Raw genomic sequence first — 14,337 nt, forward strand, 5'->3', positions numbered from 1 at the left:
GATACAGCCTGGATTCGAACCAGGGTGTCTGTAGTGACGCCTCTAGTACTATGATGCAGTGCCTTAGTCCGCTGCACCACTCGGGAGCCCAACATTTGAAATAATTGATGTCTGATGCAGGCATGCTGTGAATAACTTAACCTCCAAGTTACCAGTTAAAGTTTCCTTTAAAGATCAAAATGGCACTATAAAATTTGGACAAGGCAGCATTGACATTCAGCTGTGGCACAGTGGTGACATTCAGTTGTGGTTATGATGATGACACTCTGTCACGGTATTCTTACGCTCTGTTGTGGAAGTTTGGGGAGAGTCCCTGCTCCTCGTTGATGGTTCTCTGGACCCTGGGGGTGCACACGCTGGGTGAGGTGACCCGGATACCCCCGTTGGGAAGGGTGGGCAGCTCAGAGGATGTGCTGACCAACACGTTGACCGTCTCCAGAGGGGGGATGACCCCCAGGTTCACCACCAACACTGTCCTCTCCAAGTCCTCATCCAGCACAATATGTCCTGGAATACCATAGCAGAACAACTCACATAAATTGTAATGTTTTCTATTTTTCAGAGAAATGTTATCCTTATTGATTAGACTAGGAATCAAGATAGTTGGACCCAAAACCACAAGCCTGGTCTCTGTTTGTGCTGTCTTTCCATCTCCTATTGTCATTGTCACACGAATGACCATAGGAGTTGGCAAGACAGTGCAAACAGATCTGGGACCAAACTACACAACCACTGACCACAGCACTTCACACAAGACCCATCCTACCACTGCCACTCTGAAGGGCACCATTAGTTGTAGTGCAGCAATCAAAGTAACAGTCATCAATCTTGGACTTGTCTTTGATTTGCACGGTTATTATCTGGTTGGAGATCATAGCTTCAAATCCCACCACGGTAGAGCATTCTTCCAGTGGGTAAATGAAGACTCCTACAACAAATACAGTTAACATTAACCAAAACAGGCAATTAACCAAAACAGGCAATTAAGTAAAACTAACTAACCAAACTAACTAAAAGTAATGATTGATATTGAGAAGCACTGTGGAAGCTCTGGAGACTACCTCAGAGACAAGGGAAGGAAATTCAGAATCATAATTCTCAACACACTTGTATAAGGCCCCCAGAGAATGTTCATGATAACTTTTATATTTGTAACAACAAATGAGGTTCTCACCCTCAATTGGATTGTCCTCAAAGTTATTGTAGGTCATGGATGCTGTCAGGGCCAGGGTGTAACCTCTGACACAGGAAGTGATCTCGCAGACACTGAGAGGCAGAGCATTCTGACTCCCCTTGTTGATCAGGCCTGGCATGGTGAGTTTCTTTTCATTGCCAATCATAGACAGAGGGTAAAAAACATCATGTTCAGAATCTTTTTTAATAACTTGTACAATAATTCAACAAACAAGCAAACATCAGTATAAGTCTAGCTCTGATATCCTCACCCTTGCATTGTTGTCCAACAATAACATCAAAGACAACAGTAAGGGCCTTTTTAGTGCCTTTGAAGTAGAATCATGTCTTTTGCTGTCCAGAATTCTGATCAGCAAAAACATTACATCCCTGCAGAGCAGGCCCAGACAATAAAACCACAGGAGAATTCAAACTATCAGTTCAGTCCTTGCATGCTTAGATTACAAAGGTGATTGGTGAAAATGAAAACAAAAACATTAGAGAGAGATTTTTTGGGGGCCTCTGATCTACTGAACATTGTCATGACGTTGCCCTCTTTGGGTACAGCAAGCCCCATAACCCTCTCCCTGCCTCCCCCTTGCTTCCTTCAACTAGGCTGCTGTGGTCAGAGAGAGGTCGTAAATTCCTGAGGAGAAGACCCTGCCTCGTGGCCACACAGTATAAGAGACAGAGTGAATTTTCATAGAGAACAAAGGAATTTCTTCCACCTCACAGAAGTTGAGGTCCGAACAAATTTCATGTTCCGGAGAAAGTATAAAAGATCGGTGAAGAATCCAGCTACGAACTGGTCCGTTTGTTACAACTTGGGGAAGCTCATGGGAGATGGTGTGGCCACATTACCATAACACTGTTTATATAATAGCCTCAGATATGAGGTTTACATCTAATTGTTGTATAAGATGAATGAGTATGATACTGTTTGTAAAATTGTGTAATGTGATTTTGGACTGTTTAATGAAGGAAACTCCAATTACCTTTTGAGTTTAACTAAATCAGAGGACCTCCCCTGTGCCCAGTTAGGGTCAGGCATCCTGGGACAGCCCCTTTTCTGCAATTCCGAATAAAACTTCTCAAGTAGTTCATGTTTCTCTCAATCACGGGAGTACAAAGGTTGCAGACCAATGCTGAATCTTTTAACCATACCACGTGGTCAACTTTTTATGGCTGCAGGGGCAGTATTGAGTAGCTTGGATGAAAAGGTGCCCATATCAAACGGCCTGCTCCTCAGTCATAGTTGCTATTATTTGCATATTATTATTCGTAATGGATAGAAAACACTCTGAAGTTTCTAAAACTGTTTGAATGATGACTGTGAGTATAACAGAAATCATATTGGCAGGCAAATCAAAATAGGTCAGAAATCTGAGCTTGTATGTATTCACCAGAGTCCCCAATGAAATCCCCTTGAGATATGAATGATGTTGCACTGCCTAGGGGTTCCGCTAGATGTCAACCATCAATAGCAATTATAATGAGGCTTCTATGTTGTTGTGGGAGTGAATGAGAGCAGAATATATCAGCTGTCCATCATGCAGCCATTTTGTGATCCCATTTTTTCCTCCTGGTATCCACTTGCGTTCCACGGCTCACAAAGACAAGAAGGAATACTCCGGTTGGAACTTTATTGAGGCTATATGTTAAAAACATCCCAATGATTGATTCTGTACTTAGTTTGAAATGTTTCTTTGACCGGTAATATCACTTTTTGAAGTTTTTGTCCGATATAACGCTGACCAGAATTAGCGTTTGGATATGTATACCAAACGCTCTAACAAAAGAAGGTATTTGGACATAAATAACGGACATTTTCGAACAAAACAAACATTTATTGTGGACCTGGGATTCCTGAATGCTTTCTGATGTAGATCATCAAAGGTAAGGGAATATTTATCATGTAATTTCTTGTTTATGTTGACGCCATCTTTGCGGCTGTGGTGTTTTTAAATTGAGCTCCGTCTCAGATTATTGCATGCATTTCTTTTTCCGTAAAGTTTTTTTGAAATCTGACACAGCGGTTGCATTAAGGAGAGGTATATCTATAATTCCATGTGTATAACTATATTATCATCTACATTTATGATGAGTCTTTCTGTTGAATGATGTGGCTATGCAAAATCACTTGATGTTTTTGGAACTGGTAATGTAAACTCAGATTTTTTAAAATATAAATATGAACTTTATCAAACAAAACATGCATGTATTGTGTAACATGAAGTCCAATGAGTGTCATTTGATGAAGATAATTCAAGGTTAGTGATTAATTTTATCTTTATTTCTGGTTTTTATGAAGGCTATATTTTGCTGGAAAATGGCTGTGCTTATTGTGGTTTGGTGGAGACCTAACATAATCGTTTGTAGTGCTTTCGCTGAAAAGCCTATTTCGAAATCGGACACTTTGGTGCGATTAACAACTAAAATAGATTTAAAATGATATAAGACACATGTATGTTTTAGGAATTGTAATTATGAGATTTAATTAATTACAGTTACATGATTAATAATTTTGATCACTTAATTACAGAGAATCTTTGAGAAAAACTAAGTTCAATTTAATGATAGTAAAGACACGACAACATGCAAGGCAAAGGCAGCAAGTGAAGACCTATACATTTTTCAAGGTTATATTCAGGACACAACATTTCAAATTCCCACTATAGAAAAAGCATGACTCATCCATCAAACAGATGATCAACACCAAGGTGGACTGGTCTGGTAGAATATTGCATGAATGAGGGTGCAAAATGAGATTGGGCTGTGAGAAGTGGCCAATGCTTATGGCCGACCTGTATTTTCATGCAAATGTCATCCTACAGTGCATTCGGGAAGTATTCAGACCCCTAGACTTTTTCCACATTGTGTTACATTACAGCCTTGTTCTAAAATTGTTAAGATCGTTTTTCCCCCTGTTGTGGAATTATCAGAATTTGTTGGTAACATTTTTAAGCTGTTTAATATTAATCAAATGTGTGTAAGTTACTTCTCATCAGAATGGTATTTTTGTGTAATTCTGTGGTGAGGTTGCAGTTATCTGTTCTATGTCAAAACTAAGTTGCATGGGCCGCTGAGAGGGGAGAGGTCAAAGTGTCATCATGTGTAAACATATCTTTTACTCCCTACCTTTCCCATTTTGGGAAAAGAAGGGTTGCAGTGTCTGGAATCATTCTATGCTCCCTCTTATGTTGTTTCTATCTTAACCTATAGCCTCACCCTCCTCTCCGTGAGTTTGTCCAGGAGTTTGTATTTAGAGTGGGTTGTATCTAAATGACAATTTGATATATGCCTGTTGATATGGAGGAATTGGTTTATGGTTCTGTGGTTTGGGAAAGGAGACAAAGCTGAACGATGAATTATGTCTATGCTGTCTGACTATGTGTGTCTTTGCTATTAAAAGTAACTCAGTTGCATTGTAAGGGGGCTCTCAGAGAATTCACTGGGAGACACTGAATTTATCTGAGAGTCACAGGATTTTGATAGAGCTCATATAATTAAAGATGGACTTTTATAACTAACTCTGACGTGTGTGTGTGTGGTTTTCTCCCATGATTAGGTAAATAGAGGAAATTTCCACGACATTTGGCGACGAGGAGGGGATGTAAATCTTCACTCGGTGACCGTTCCTACGATCTAGGTAAATAAATCATGCACGAGGGATCCCCTAAACTTGGGATCTCAGGGAGAACCACACTTCGGGAACGAAGCAGATGGACCAACCTTTGATCTAAGAGGAAGCGAGCCGAGTGGATACCACATCTCGAACTGAGTTTTTTTTAAAGAAAAAGGTGAGCGAACTACACACAGATTTGAAGTCGAGTTTTTTAATTATGCCTGTTACGTATACTCTGAGCGTGAATTCCTTTGTAAGGAAGGCACCTTGGCGGCGTAAGCAGGGCCGAGTCAGAGGAGAGTAATCTAGGGGTTTAGTGGACTCAAAAGATACTCTGCGCTGTCCGGTTGCCAGTGACCAAGAGCCCTCCTGACACTGAATTGATCACAGTGGGGATTTGGTGAGGTCTGTCGGGGTGATGGGCCAGGGGGTCTGTGTGTTCTAGGTGAAACACGGCACTTGGTGAAGCCCTATTGGAAGAAGGACCTCATTCTGTGCGTCTGTGTGATTTGTCTAAGTGACCCTCAGATGTGGTGAATTCCAATGATTTTAAATGTGCTAGCCAGGTATGCTTTAGGATTACTCTGTGTGAGTATGTAATAGTTGTCGGACCGTTCTGTGTGAGCGGGGTAGGACTACTCTGTGTGAGTAGCGGGGTAGGGTTTACTCTGTGTGGGCAAACCTTTTGATGTCCTGTGTGGACGTCTGAACAAGTTCTATGTGAAAATCTGAACAAATCCTGTGTGGATGATCCTGAAAGTTCTGTGTGAGTACCTAAGATTTTTAAAGTTTTATATGGATTCTGTGAATTATTTGAAATTATGATAAATGGTATGTGTGTATAAAGTAATGCGGAGAATGATTAGATACAATTTAAACCACCCATTCGTAGACGTACATAGGTTTTGAGTTGATATCTTAAATGGATAATTTGATAAAGATTAAGTTTTTAAGCACTATTAAAATAATCTACAACATCTGGGAAATTGAGCTCTAGAAACTGATTAGAGTGTGTCCACTTTTGGTTCTTACCCTAACGATGTAACTATAGAACGCATATTGGATTATCTCTGTCTGGGTGAAACATGTTAAATTAAACTGCCCTTAAGGTCTGAACATGTTATAATTTTTCTTCCCAGTATGAGAGAAGTTGCGGGGTTTATTGAATAAACTGTTTTCCATAAAGTTAAAGAGAATTCGAGGGATGGTCGATGTAATTTATAATGTTGTACAAAGCCTAAGGTTTTCCATCAAGCTAATTATCATTGCGTGATTAATGTGATGTAGTAAAGTAATTGAAATACGTTGCATAAGTAAACATAATCTACTTTTAATAAAAAGGTGCAATATCTGCTTCCTAGTCATTAGTGTCGATTTTATTCTTTGATTGCTAATATGTGTAATTTGGAATTTGAGAATCATGGCTGGAATTTGAGAATCATAGTTGGAGTAACGTTTGTACTATTAAAATTGGGCTATTATTCTTCTGGGAATTACCGATAGTGACGTGTTTTGATTTTACTTTGTAAATGGGGTTTATATCCGGAGAATTTTAGTTTTTCGCAATAGCATTGGTGGTTCAGTGGTGGTAGAACTCTCGCCTGCCACGCGGGAGGCCCGAGTTCCATTCCCAGTCATGGTGCTGGCTGAATTCAGAGTTTTTGATTGTAAATAATCTATTTGAATGTTTGCCTGGAAAGTTATGGTCGCTAGTGTTTGTATAAGAGATAAATTGAACGTTTTCAATAGATTGTTTAGGTTAAATTGATAGGCTAATTCAATTTAAAATAATAACGAAGCGAATTCTGATGCAAGACGATGTCTGTTCACTAAATGATCTGCTGGAATAATGTATTGAGAATTGGGTCGTATTTAAATTACTGTGTCAATAGAGAAGACAGTTACCTAAGTTAAAGAAATTCTGAATGATAGCGGGGAGAGAATGGCGATAGGAAAGTGGTTACCGAAATGTTTTTCATTCTTATAGATTGACTGACGCATGTTATAATTTTAGCGCTGCGTGTGTTATTTTTAAAGAAACAGGATACATTTCATAAGTGTGGAGAGCAGAAGAGGAAGTTATAAAGTTGGGTTTTAATCTTACGATAGAGGTAAGGGAAAAACGTTGAAATGAGAGGGGTTATATTTTTGCCCACTGGGGGAAAAAGAAGTAGGAAAGTTTAGTTGAAAGTATGGAAGAGAGTTAGTTGTTATGTTGGCTACTAATTGTCAGGGAAAGTTGCTGGAGGCAGGTAGATTGTTGTAGAATAACGTAAATTTGCGTTATTAGTTTGAATATACAATAACCTTACTCTAATTGTTTTGACCGTTGTTCAGGTACATTTTTTCTGTATTTCTAGCAGCTGATTCGCTAGGTGGGCATCATAGATTTGTGGCGTTAATATTTACTGTATTAGGCTATGAGAATTGGGAGACTGGATGTCTGAATCATAAAACATCGTAAGGATAGATTCTGATGGTTATTGATTCTTGGTTTGATTGTTTAAGTAACACCAGTTAATTTGAGCAGGAAAGTCTAACGTTATAGTATGTTTTCATTATGTGGAACAATGTCAGGTCATTAAAGATGATTGCTGGATTGAATAGTACGCCAACCTGTTGACAGAAGACTGAATGGGTATGAATGTTGAAAAGCAAGATTGGGCCAAACTAGTAAACTAGTATGTTAAGTGGGGGAGTATCATAGATTTTAATTATAGTGTTGTTACCGCAATAGTCAAAACAATTTCATATGTTTTGGGAAATTAGCCAGGTTGAATTTTGTATTTGAGTTCCTTTATAATTTGCTTTTTAAAAGAGAGGTTGGAATCAAGTATGATGCCTTGGCACTTAAAATCAGATACCACCAGGAGCTTTTTAGTAGTAGTTGTTTTTTGAGGAACATGCAGACTGTGTTTTATTTTATTGAGATGTACACATGAGTCTCTGAGCAATTTTGTCATCTGAATCATTATAGTAGTGAGTTCTTGTGTAGTCTGTTATTTGCATGAATTTATCAATGTATCATCTGCATACATTGGAATTTCAGACCCTGTACAGAATAAAGGAAGATCATTAATGGATGTGCTGAACAGTATTGACCTTTGTGGATATCAGTGGGGGAAAAAAAACAAGTTTATTTGTATTTTTACGATGATGAGACATCACCGATTTTTGAAGGATTTTAGATTTGTTAAAAAAAAAATCAGGATTGGTTTTTACTAAATTTACATCAACAGATTGAAATGATTAGGTTGCTGATTAAGAGTTGTATCATACATATACATTGATTTGATTAAAACTTATGATTAATGATTTGAGGTACAGTGGAATTATCATTAGGTTTGGTTTATAGTTTCACGTTTGAGTTTTTGAATCGATGTAGTGTAAATTAATAATAAGTGTTTTTGTGTTTTCTCCGGGAAAATGGATATTTCACTGTCTCTCTCTGGAATGTGTCCAGGGACGATACTCTTGGGGAGAGTGAGTGAAGGGAGGCCATAAACTACCACATTGGAGGGGGCCGGGAAGTTTTTTGTTGTAGTGCAAAGGTATTATAGGGGCACTTTTATTTTATTTTCTGACTTTTCATTACACACGCAAATTCTTTTGATAAAGGAATGTTCTGGGAACATGGAAATACGAAAATGTTTGGAACTAGTTCATTATTGTTTGCAAATTGTTTCATATAGTGCAAAACACTGCTTTGGAGGATTTTGTATGACCTATGACCTTCTGATGACTTTCCGTTGTGGCTTGATCACCCGCATTGGAAAGCCATTTGGATAATGAAATTATGGTCATTTGTAATACTGCTTTCAAAATAATTTGTGTAATTGGTAAATATGTTTCTTATCCATATGTGTAATTTGGACCAGTGTGAAGAGGGAGTAGGGCATTGCTTTTAACTAAGGGTATGCTGCTTTAAGTCTATTTTCCTATGACCATAGGGGTTAAATATTTTTTCTTTGTGGAGTTTTTTTTCAGTTTAGTGATTTTAATTTGATTAGGATTAGCTGAAATGTTGTTTTATATTTGTTTTCAGTTTTGTTTTACATTACTCTCATACGGAGAGATGTGTGAAAAACATGGGGGAGGATTCCGTTTTTTGAGGGTTTGAATTGAAGTTATACAATTTAAGTGATATGTGAATGAGTTTATTGTATTGTTGAGTGTATTGTATTGTTGTGTTTGTTTTGTTCTATTCCCGAGAGATATAGGTCTAATTTCTTGATCCTTGGCTCTACGATGGAGTTGACAGTGAGATGGGGAGTATAAACCAATTTGAAAGAATAGTTTCAATAGAATGTTTTGATATTCTCTGTGAAATATGTTTAGATATGTGTGTTAAGAATAATTGGTAAAATTAATCATTTATCATGTAGTTAATGAACCGAACTAAACTGTTGTTCTGATCTGTTCTTTCGAGGTTATCATGAAAAGTGACATCAGACGGTATCTTAATGCATGGAAGAGATCATTTGGACCGAATGGTGTGTACCTCAAACCCCCTCTACCTGGCTGAAGAAGAGAGACAAAGGCATTGAAGGAGGCTTTCCTAACCACTTCTACCGAGAGAAAAGAACCAAGCCAGAAATTGGTGTACAGTATCAGATCTAAGCTATCAACTGCTTTTCTTTCATGGTTCTGTCATACTGTGATGAGTCCACTTGGAGTGATCATGGAGAAAGATCTGTTCTAACATTTTCTTGTGATGCTGGTATATTGGTTGACGAATGGACAAGACATGAGTGGTAAGGATGAGACATTGAAATTGGGACATTGTCATGGGCCGTCCATTTTGAACTGTAAAGCTATCTGAAGAAAAACGAAGATGCCAGAAGATGCCGTGCCTGTGTAAGGGGGGTTTAATCAAACTGTGCCATTAAAATTGTTTCTACACCATGTAAATCAGGTCTACACCATGTAAATTGTAGTAATTTAGATTAAGAATGCATTGAGATACTGATCTGTATTAAAATCATGATTAAAAAAGTGAATAGTAGACTTATGGGATGATTATACTGTATGTAAATCTGCTAATATTGATGTGTGTTAAATTGAGGTTTTTACTTTAAGTGATAATGACCCATTTGAATCACTGAGGAATGTTGGATAAATAGTTGGGTTGTTACTTATGATTTCACTTCCCTATTCTCTATTCCTGAGTATATTTCTCAGCATGAGTACTTAGAGGGATGTCTGTCCTATATGTTGTGAGGAGGCCTGTGTTTAGACACTTTCTCATGTAACTTAAAGAGCATAAATATGTTATGTTTTTATTTTTCCTCAAATGGATTATTCTGTGTTATTAAACATGTGCAAGGTTGTCTTGTAGAATAAAGGTTGTAATCTTAGTTTCAGAAGGGAGAAAGCTTACATATAAGCTAAGGTATTTGACATTAAGGGGATATGAATTTTAAAATATTGAGTATGTAATTAATATTCTGATTCTTCAAAAGGGACTTAGTCCCGAGAGGGGAATGTTGTGGAATTATCGGAATTTGTTGGTAACATTTTTAAGCTGTTTAATATTAATCAAATGTGTGTAAGTTACTTCTCATCAGAATGGTATTTTTGTGTAATTCTGTGGTGAGGTTGCAGTTATCTGTTCTATGTCAAAACTAAGTTGCATGGGCCGCTGAGAGGGGAGAGGTCAAAGTGTCATCATGTGTAAACATATCTTTTACTCCCTACCTTTCCCATTTTGGGAAAAGAAGGGTTGCAGTGTCTGGAATCATTCTATGCTCCCTCTTATGTTGTTTCTATCTTAACCTATAGCCTCACCCTCCTCTCCGTGAGTTTGTCCAGGAGTTTGTATTTAGAGTGGGTTGTATCTAAATGACAATTTGATATATGCCTGTTGATATGGAGGAATCGGTTTATGGTTCTGTGGTTTGGGAAAGGAGACAAAGCTGAACGATGAATTATGTCTATGCTGTCTGACTATGTGTGTCTTTGCTATTAAAAGTAACTCGGTTGCATTGTAAGGGGGCTCTCAGAGAATTCACTGGGAGACACTGAATTTATCTGAGAGTCACAGGATTTTGATAGAGCTCATATAATTAAAGATGGACTTTTATAACTAACTCTGACGTGTGTGTGTGGTTTGCTCCCATGATTAGGTAAATAGAGGAAATTTCCACGACACCCACCATCAATCTACACAGAATAACCCATAATGACAAAGCAAAAATAGGTTCAGACATTTTTGCAAATGTATATAAAAAACCTGAAATATTACATTTACATAAATATTCAGACCCTTTACTCAGTACTTTGTTAAAGCACCTTTGGCAGCGATTACAGCCTTGCGTCTTCATTGGGTATGACGCTACAAGCTTGGTACACCTATATTTGGGGAGTTTCTCCCATTCCTTTCTGCAGATCCTCTTAAGCTCTATCCGGCTGGATGTGGAGCGTTGCTGCACAGCTATTTTCAGGTCTCTTCCAGAGATGTTCGATCGGGTTCAAGTCTGGGCCACTCAAAGACAGACTTGTCCCGAAGCTACTCCTGTAGGAAGGTGAACCTTCGCTCCAGTCTCCAGCTCTGGAGCAGGCTTTCATCAAGAATCTCTCTGTACTTTGCTCCGTTCATCTTTGCCTTGATCTTGACTAATCTCCCAGTCCCTGCCGCTGAAAAACATCCTCATAGCATGATGCGGCCACCACCATGTTTCACCGTAGGGATGGTGCCAGGTTTCCTTCAGATGTGACGCTACGCATTCAGGCCAAAGAGTTGTCATGGTCTGAGAGTCTTTAGGTGCCTTTTGGCAAACTCCAAGTGAGCTGTCATGTGCCGTTTTTACTGAGAAGTGGCTTCTGTCCGGCCTTGGTAACCTCCCTGACCAAGGCCCTTCTCCCCCGATTGCTCAGTTTGGCCGGATGGCCAGCTCAAGGAGAGTCTTGGTGGTTCCAAACGAAGGATGGAGGCCACTGTGTTCTTGGGGACCTTCAATGCTGCAGAAATGTTTTGGTATTCTTCCCCAGATCTTTGCCTCGACACAATCCTGTCTCTGAGCTCTACGGAAAATTCCTTCAAACTCATGGCCTGGTTTTTACTCTGACATGCACTGTCAACTGTGGGACCTTGGTTAAGGGCGCTGTACTGTCGTAACCGGCCGCGACCGGGAGGTCCGTGGGGCGACGCACAATTGGCCTAGCGTCGTCCGGGTTATGGAGGGTTTGGCCGGTAGGGAAATCCTTGTCTCATCGCGCACCAGTGACTCCAGCAGCGGGCCGGGCGCAGTGCGCGCTAACCAAGGTTGCCAGGTGCACGGTGTTTCCTGCGACACATTGGTGCGGCTGGCTTCCGGGTTGGATGGCGCTGTGTTAAGAAGCAGTGCGGCTTGGTTGGGTTGTGTATCGGAGGACGCATGACTTTCAACCTTCGTCTCTCCCGAGCCCGTACGGGAGTTGTAGCGATGAGATAAGATAGTAGCTACTAAAAACAATTGGATACCACGAAATTGGGGAGAAAAAGGGGTAAAATATATAATATATAATACTAAATCGATTGTAGAATAAGGCTGTAATTTGATTTGATTTAACTTAACAAAATGTGGAAAAAGTCAAGTGGTCTGAATACTTTCCGAAGGCACTGTATATTGCAACCCAGGTTTTTTAAATTATGTTGTGGTGTCCTGGGTTTCTGTTGTGTTCAGAGAGCCATAGCCTGAGCCTCTAACACAGCCTTTATGCGTGGTGTTATGACGACAGCAAATTTCCATAGAGACTGAGCCGTTGCCTGCCTGCTGATGATACTGGCCAGTGTCTCTCCAAACTAATATGCCAATGTTAGTGGCTATAAGACTACATACAGTACAATACTTGGAGCAGTTTGGAGTTTTTCACTCTTTCAGCCAAATAGTATTTTTGTGAATTATCTACATGATGGATCTCAAGATCATTGGTCTTCCTGACTCCCTGCCTGGACAAGATTACTGTCTGCTGTCATAATGCATCCACAATTCACAGGATCCATAATGAATTTAAAAAATATATTTTAAGTGTGCCGCCTCATACTAATTCATCAAAAAGAGGTTTTGGCTGGCCCGGCACAGGGTTGTCATTTAGTGAAAAGGAATATGCCAGACAGATGCACCCACAGTGCTCACTGCGCACACCTGCTCTGCAATCAGTGTCAACAGTGCCACCACGTGTCCTAAGGGATACAAGATGGGAACAAGCAGAGATGCAGATGCAGTGTCTTGTTCCTCTAAAACACAACATCTCTCACATCACAATGCCATTATTCTTCCCTTATTCTAAAAACATTGAACAGCATAACTGGACTGTAAACTGTTTTAGCTGTGACAATACAGAAATGCATTGTGCAATCAGATTATTCAACCTCATTGATTAATAACCTATAATTAATAACTGTGATTAATAACCTAAATCCACTTTAAAAAATAATATAATATATCCAAAAATTAGAAGAGGAACAAAAATGTTGGGGCAAAATCATAAAATGTTCACAATTAAGTTGATTGATATTATGCCCATTTCAATAATGGCAAAATCCTAAAGGTAATCCGTTAGTGTTTCTCTCTTAATGGGAGTTTATTTTTTCAGTCTGACAGGCTGTGATAATGAGTGTGTCCAAGTGACAGACCCCATGAGACCCTCTCCTTGTCGTATGAATTGTCTTGAGCTCTTCAGAAAGGCTCATCCAAACATAGCCTAATATCATCCACATAGTCACCATCCATACAGTACAGTCATGATAACACCACAATAACAGCAGCTTTCCAAGGAAACAGGTCAGAAATAACCATCTGTTGATAATACAGAATGGTTTGTATTGCTGGATTTCATTGCTGGCTGATATAATTGAAAACATATCAATGCCAATATACAATATACATGCACAATATTCAGCAACAACTACTGAAATAATGAAGTCTTACCTTTTCATTTGTGTAAACTGGGGGTGAGATGATGATTTCTGTCTTTTGGAAACTCACTTTTCATGAAATATGTCCTTTTCGCCTCTATTTCTTTTTCATCCCTTTTTTCTTTCCTCTGGAGTATGTGGCAAATGCCAGCTACCAGAGGTGGGTAGAGAAACTATTCATTAATTGTCTCTGGCTTTTCACAGCGTAACTAAACAAAAACAGAGAAGGACAGTGGACACTAGGCAGCAACCTTGTCAGCAATATAGTCAGCACAGCAACATGTGGTTATACAAAGTATATCAGCTAAGACTCTCCCCCCTCCCTGTGGCTGGAGTTAGGTTTTCACTGACGGGGAGAGAAAGGGAGAGAGAGAGACAGACAGAGATACCAGCCCAGCCACAGAGCGAGAAACCTGTGCAACAGATTAGCATTCCGCCCTCCCTTCCCATACTACCCCTCCCCTCTGCATTCATAGCATCAGCACCACCCACTCTCCTTCTTCCCTGCAATCGATGACGAGAGACCCCATTCATGCATCGTTTTTGATAGCTGGGGGATCAGACTAAATTAAATGAAACGCCAGGCGTGGAGAACAAGAAATAGTGGGAGGGGGAACATAAAGCTCGTCTCGCCTCCATC

The 14,337-nt window shown here is 39.4% G+C and overlaps 1 protein-coding gene and 1 long non-coding RNA gene across 5 annotated transcripts in view; one reads left to right on the top strand and one right to left on the bottom strand.

Moving 5' to 3' along the window:
* The window catches only part of LOC115132425 (von Willebrand factor A domain-containing protein 5B1-like), a 94,082-nt gene extending 80,139 nt beyond the window's left edge, over nucleotides 1-13,943 (bottom strand). For 2 of the 4 annotated variants that reach the window (XM_029665059.2, XM_029665057.2), the window contains exons 1-3: nucleotides 1,175-2,592; nucleotides 767-928; nucleotides 285-507 (exon numbers count right to left, since the gene is read on the bottom strand). In XM_029665059.2, coding sequence (XP_029520919.1) covers nucleotides 285-507; nucleotides 767-928; nucleotides 1,175-1,340 — 551 coding nt within the window. In that variant the 5' untranslated portion in view covers nucleotides 1,341-2,592. Of the gene's footprint in view, nucleotides 1-284; nucleotides 508-766; nucleotides 929-1,174; nucleotides 2,593-13,710 lie in introns of those variants that run through there. The other 2 variants (XM_029665058.2, XM_029665060.2) reach the window with 2 other exon arrangements.
* LOC135572573 (uncharacterized) lies at nucleotides 3,885-10,887 on the top strand. Its single transcript, XR_010464413.1, has 2 exons — nucleotides 3,885-4,411; nucleotides 4,742-10,887. It is a non-coding gene; the product is annotated as an uncharacterized LOC135572573 (long non-coding RNA).
* Nucleotides 13,944-14,337: the final 394 nt, after the last annotated feature.

This window comes from Oncorhynchus nerka, linkage group LG7 (assembly GCF_034236695.1).
Source record: "Oncorhynchus nerka isolate Pitt River linkage group LG7, Oner_Uvic_2.0, whole genome shotgun sequence".
Classification (NCBI taxonomy): domain Eukaryota; kingdom Metazoa; phylum Chordata; class Actinopteri; order Salmoniformes; family Salmonidae; genus Oncorhynchus; species Oncorhynchus nerka.